Source organism: Mizuhopecten yessoensis, unplaced genomic scaffold (genome assembly GCF_002113885.1).
Source record: "Mizuhopecten yessoensis strain PY_sf001 unplaced genomic scaffold, ASM211388v2 scaffold11107, whole genome shotgun sequence".
NCBI lineage: Eukaryota > Metazoa > Mollusca > Bivalvia > Pectinida > Pectinidae > Mizuhopecten > Mizuhopecten yessoensis.
In genome coordinates, this window is record NW_018408883.1 from 319,667 (window position 1) to 326,125 (window position 6,459).

The window sequence follows — 6,459 nt, forward strand, 5'->3', positions numbered from 1 at the left end:
TTCATTCTTGGAATCTCACTTAAATCTACGGAAAAATCTATACCCAAAAAGTTGAACTTATCCTTCCCCCATTGTAGATGCAAGTCTGGAAGGAAAGTTTGGTCACTATATTTTCTACTGCCTATCCATATAACCTGTGTTTTTGTAGTATTGATCTTTAACCCAGAGATATTTGCAAAATTATTCAATTCATCGATAGATTCCTTAAGAGACCTCTCAGTACCATCTAGTATCAACCCAGAATCATCTGCATATTGTATATTTAAAATATCTATATTTTCCAATTGGATGCCTTTAATATGGTCATTATTTCTTATTTTTGATGCTAGGACCTCAACACAAAGTATAAAAATATATGGGGCGATAGGATCACCTTGACGGCATCCGCGTTGAGTTTTGATATGTGCAGAAATGTTGCCACCTTGATTAACAGTGTGTAAAGATTTAACTCTTTGTCTTATGTCCACCCCAAAATTAAAATATTCTAGTACCTTATCAATAAAACTCCATGAAACCGAATCAAATGCTTTTTCAAAATCTATCAAAAGAACCATACCTGGAATGTTTCTGTAATGTATGCATACGCCTCCAAGGCATCAAGAGTTGTTCCCCTTGATAATGTTACGCTTCAAGCGTCTCTGTAACTTAGAAGGTTCTTGAATAAACATGGCGGCTTGAAACACGTTTCCAGTGTCTCTGGATTCTCTTCAATTATTACTGCTAAACGCAGTCTGTAAACGGTACATGGTGTCAGAAACGTTGATCTGGACCAACCATGTCTGCTACGCCATTTGACCAACCACGTCTGGATTGGGGAGCCGGCGATCAGTACCAGGAATTTCTCCGATTCCGACAGCACGTGGCGTTCTGTTTCAAAGGCCCGCTCGCCAAGGCCGAAAATGCTGACAAGGCAGGATGGATCGGAATGTGGATAGGACAAGAAGGTAGGGAGATATATAAGACCTTCACATGGGAAAATGATCATGATACAGATGATCCTGTTAAAATATTGGACAAACTAGATGTTTACATCAGACCCAAGAAAAACAAACGAATTGCTCGTTACAAACTCCATCAAAGAAAACAAACTGAATCTGAGACATTTGATAATTTTGTCAAAGACCTGAAGTTATTGGCAATGGATTGCGAATACACAGACAGTAATGATGTGTTGATAGACCTGATCATCGCTGGTGTTAAACACAAAAAGGTACAAGAACGTTTACTTGATCAAGGTCAAGACATTACCCTTACCAAAGCTATACAGATAGGTCAACAATACGAACTTTCTCAAGCTCAGGTTAAAATGATGCGAGGTGAGGAAATATTGAAACTTAACTGTACAAAACAACACAAAAAACCAGCCAGCAAAATCAAGAAACCAGTAAGCCCAAATTTAAAGCCATCACAAACACCGAAAACATATCAGTCAAACAACTACAGGAATAAGTCAAACTCCGGTAACATTTGTGGGAGCTGTGGTTTTACTCATGACAGTGGAAAGTGTCCAGCAAAGGGAAGTACCTGTAACTATTGTAAAGGACAAGACCACTGGAAGAAAATGTGCAGGAAAAGACTAAGGAACAAAGTACACAGTATTCAGTCTGATGAATATGAGACAGATGATGATGAACTGTTGACAATAAACACCACTACAGTCACTGATGTTAGTGTCATAGATGACAAGTGGGTCACAACTCTCAACATAAATGGAGAAGATGTGAAGTTTCGCATTGACACAGGAGCAAGAGTCAGTATTCTTACAAAGAATCAGATTGACAACATGTCAGGAATCCGTCACATAAAGGATTCTCACAGAACACTGAAGTCATTCAGTAATCACAGGATTAAGCCTGTAGGATCTGTTACATTACCTGTCAAATATGGTAGTCGGAAAGATGAAATAAACTTTGAAATTGTGGACATTGACCAAGAGAACATAATCAGTGGTGATTCAGCTGTATTACTCGGTCTACTACAAGTTCCACCAGACAACTCCTTGAGCACAGATCCTGTGTTAGTACTCAGTTCAACTCCTGCTGAGGATGAGTTAACTCGTGACTTTCCTGATTTAGTCAAGACTACAGGAACTCTGCCAGGAGAGTACAGTCTCTCTATTGATAAATCAGCAGAAGGTGTAATTCATCCAGTGCGTAAACTACCTGCAGCTATTAAGCCCAAAGCCATAGAGAAACTCAGAGAAATGGAGGGAAACGGATACATCACTCGAGTCGACAGGCCGACTGAATGGGTCAGTTCAATGGTAGTCAGTGTCAAAGGAGACAAGATTAGAATATGTATTGATCCACGAGATCTCAATAGAGCTATACAAAGGGAACACCACCCTATGAAAACGATTGAGGAGGTCATAACAGATATCCCAGATGCCAAGATATTTTCAGTTCTGGATGCAAAGTCAGGCTTCTTACAGATACAACTGGATGAGGCATCATCTTATCTTACTACGTTCAACACACCAATAGGAAGATACCGTTGGTTACGCTTACCATTTGGAATCAAGTCTGCCCCTGAGATCTACCAGAAAATCATGGACAACATGATTGCAGGTATAGATGGTGCATTTGCCATCATTGATGACATTCTGATAGCTGGGAGAGATGCTAAGGATCATGACAGGATCTTGCGTCAGGTCGTAGAGAGAGCCACCAGCTACAACTTGAAGTTGAACTTTCAAAAATGTAAAATCCGTCAAAGGTCAGTACCGTACATGGGACATGTCATCACAGATTGTGGTCTGAAACCTGATCTGGAGAAGGTTAGAGCTATCATTGGAATGCCTACACCAAAAGACAAGGAGGGGATTCGTAGATTCTTGGGATTGGTTCAATATCTATCCAAGTTTGTCCCAAATCTCAGTCAGGTTGACGCCCCCCTGAGAGTCCTTCTGAAGTCAGATACAGAGTTTCAGTGGAATCATGAACAGAATGAGAGCTTCATCAAGCTTAAACAAATCTGCAGTGAACCCCCAGTACTAGCTTTTTACAATGTTAGGAAACCGGTAGAGATTGAGTGTGATGCAAGCAAAGATGGGCTAGGAGCTGTCCTAATACAGGAAGGTCGAGTTGTCGCCTATGCCTCTAGATCGCTAACAGAGACAGAAAAACGATACGCACAGATTGAAAAGGAAATGCTCTCAATAGTGTACAGTTGTAGCAAGTTTCACAGCTACATATTTGGAAAAGAGGTAACCGTCTACTCTGATCACAAACCTCTTGAGACACTATTCCGAAAGACACTCCTATCTGCCCCGATGAGGATTCAGAGAATGATGATCAGATTGCAGTGGTATGATTTATCTGTTGTATACCGCAAAGGCAAGGAAATGCATGTATCAGATGCATTGTCGCGCGCATTTCTACCTCCAAGAGTCATTGAAGAGGAGGAGGAAAAATCTGAGATTATCAGCATGATATCGGTCAGTGCTAGTAAGTACACCGAAATTCAGTCAGCAACACGCAGTGAACTCCAGATATTGATGGACACTATACACAAAGGATGGCCAGACTCGAAAAATGAGGTCTACATTGAGGCAAAACCTTACTGGGATTCCAGAGATCAACTCTCAGTACTAGATAGCATTGTCTATAAAGGCAGCAGGATAGTCATTCCACCCAGCATGAGGAAAGAAATGTTGAGTCTCATTCACAAATCTCACCTTGGGATTGCAAAGTGTAAAAGCCGTGCGAGAGAGGTTATGTATTGGCCATGCATGAATGCAGATATAGAGGACACTGTCAGTAACTGTTCGTTGTGCGCCGAACATCAGAAACTACAAGGTGCGGAGCCCTTAAGGCCCACTCCTACACCTGATCTTCCATACAGTCATGTAGGTTGTGACATCTTTGAGTTCGAGTCCAGGAAGTATTTACTACTCGTTGACTATTATTCAAAGTATATAGATGCTGTCAAACTAGTATCTGAAACTACTACTTCAGTCATTGAGGTCATGAAGTCTGTATTTGCCTGCCACGGGCTACCCAGGAAACTACGATCTGACAACGGACCGCAGTTTACATCAGCAGAATTCAAGAAATTCTGTCAAACCAATGAAATTATACATGAAACATCAAGTCCACACTTCCAGAGTTCCAATGGAGAAGCAGAAAGAGCCATTCAGACCGTGAAACAGTTATGGAGAAAAGCAGATGACAAAGAGTTTGCATTGTTAGACTATCGCACAACACCCTTAGAAGGTATAAACCTGTCACCATCTCAACTCTTGATGAACAGACGTCCCAGGAATGCACTACCAGCCTCAGAGAACATCTTAAAACCATCAACATATGACAGTAAGAAAGTCAAACAACACATGGACGCACAAAAGGCTAAGCAGAAAGTCTTCTATGATCAAAGAAGAGGAGTGAAAGAGTTGTCTCCCCTTGAAGATGGAACAGAGATCAGAATGAAAACTCCAGGTACAAAGGCATTAACACCAGGAACTGTTGTTCAAAAGTCAGATAAGCCTAGGTCATACATTGTCAGGAGTAATGAAAGCGGAAGGTTGTTTCGGAGAAATCGTAAACATCTGCGTAAAAGCACAGAAACTGCAAACTACACACAAGGTCGGTGACAGGGAGATGAGATGGAGGATATGAGTTCGAGTTCCAACACAGAACTCCAAACAGACATGTCAACATCAGTAGGGAACGAAGGTAACAGTTCTTCGCCAACAGAGCCAAATCCAGTTGTTACCCGGTCAGGAAGAATTGTAAACCCACCTAAGAGACTTGATTGTAAATAGTGCTATTGAAGAAAGTGTTAAGTGACATTTTCAGTGATTTATTTATGTTGCAGCAGCACTGTGTTAAAGGGCACAATAATCCCTGTGCTGTATGGCAGAACAAGAGTTCTGAATAACTTTTAGTTTATCAGTTGCTATGTAAAATTTCATTATTTCTCTTGATATTAATATCTACAAAGTAACCACAGTTTTAGAGACTGATAAGTTTGATAGGTTATCACAGACTGTGCTAAAACAAAAAAAGAACTCTGCAAATTTTATTATGTTTCAAAAATTCTTTATTACATAAGTTCATTTAAATGTTAGTAATACACTGTACTTCACATGGATATGTTCTGATAAGTAGATTATAACTGATTACATATGTTGTACATCATATTACTTTTCTTCTTAAAGTAAAGGGGATGTAATGTATGCATAAGCCTCCAAGGCATCAAGAGTTGTTCCCCTTGATAATGTTACGCTTCAAGCGTCTCTGTAACTTAGAAGGTTCTTGAATAAACATGGCGGCTTGAAACACGTTTCCAGTGTCTCTGGATTCTCTTCAATTATTACTGCTAAACGCAGTCTGTAAACGTTACAGTTTCTTTCTTCTGCATAGTGCATCACATCATATAATGTTCGAATATTTTCCCCAATAAAGCGCCCTGATAAGAATCCTGTCTGGTCATTATTCCCAAGTTTTCCTAATATAGTTTTTATCCTACGAGAAATTACTCCAGAGGCTATTTTATAAGTGATATTCAAAAGTGAAATTGGTCTCCAATTTTTCAAAAAATGACGTGGTTTATCTCCCTTTGGGATACATGTTATTATAACTTGTCGTTGTGTGACTGACAGCTGACCATCTGTAAAACCATAATTAATTGAACGAACAACAAAATTACCTAAATATTTCCAAAAAGTCTCAAAAAAATCTGAAGTAAAACATGAAAAATAATAAAAGTCCTAGGTCTGACACCCAGGACTTTTATTATTTTTCATGTCTTTCAATGTTTTCCCTGCTTCCCCCAATGTTATTCTACCCTCTAAACTGCTAGACTCAACATCATTTTACTTTGGAATATTACAGTCACGAAGATGAACATCTAAATCAGTATTGTCAACATCCCTATGTCTATATAAATCTACATAAAATGATTGTACTTCTTCTAAAATATTTTTCTGCTTTGTAATAATTTCATTGTTCTCTTTCTGAATTTGTGGAATAACTTTGGAAATCAAGTTTCTGTTTTCCAAATTAAAAAAATAAGATGTAGGTTTCTCTCCCTCTTCTATCCATTTTGCTCTTGATCTAATAATACTATCTCTGATATTTTTCAAACGTATACATTCTAGCTCCCTTTTCTTATCTCCTAATTCTTCCTGGTCTGGGTTTATACTATCTTCTAAAATTTCTATAATTTTCTTAAGGTCTTCTTCTTTCAAGTTCTGTTGCTTTTTCCTGTAAGATGCGTAAGATATAGATTTGCCTCTAATTTCCATTAACAATGTTTCTAAAAATAGTTGATCATTAATTAAAAACTGAATATCACTATTGGGAATAAGTGATAATGAGTTAAAATTATACACTGGAAGACAATATTGTAACTTAATGTTCTCGATGCAATTTTTTACCATATCTAAATATTCATGTTCCAGTAATAAAGAATTGTTCAGTTTCCATAAGCCTTTCCCTTTCTTAAATTCATTAATTT

At 38.5% G+C, this 6,459-nt stretch overlaps 1 protein-coding gene across 1 annotated transcript; it reads left to right on the forward strand.

Moving 5' to 3' along the window:
* The first annotated feature begins 775 nt into the window (after positions 1-775).
* LOC110465924 (uncharacterized protein K02A2.6-like) lies at positions 776-4,591 on the forward strand. Its single transcript, XM_021522101.1, has one exon. It carries the CDS (start codon positions 776-778, stop codon positions 4,589-4,591), a length of 3,816 nt encoding a protein of 1,271 aa, XP_021377776.1.
* The last annotated feature ends 1,868 nt before the right edge of the window (positions 4,592-6,459 follow it).

Excerpts from the sequence above, each read along its gene's own strand:
- LOC110465924 (XM_021522101.1), top strand. The coding sequence starts at position 776 with ATGTCTGCTACGCCATTTGACCAACCACGTCTGGATTGGGGAGCCGGC.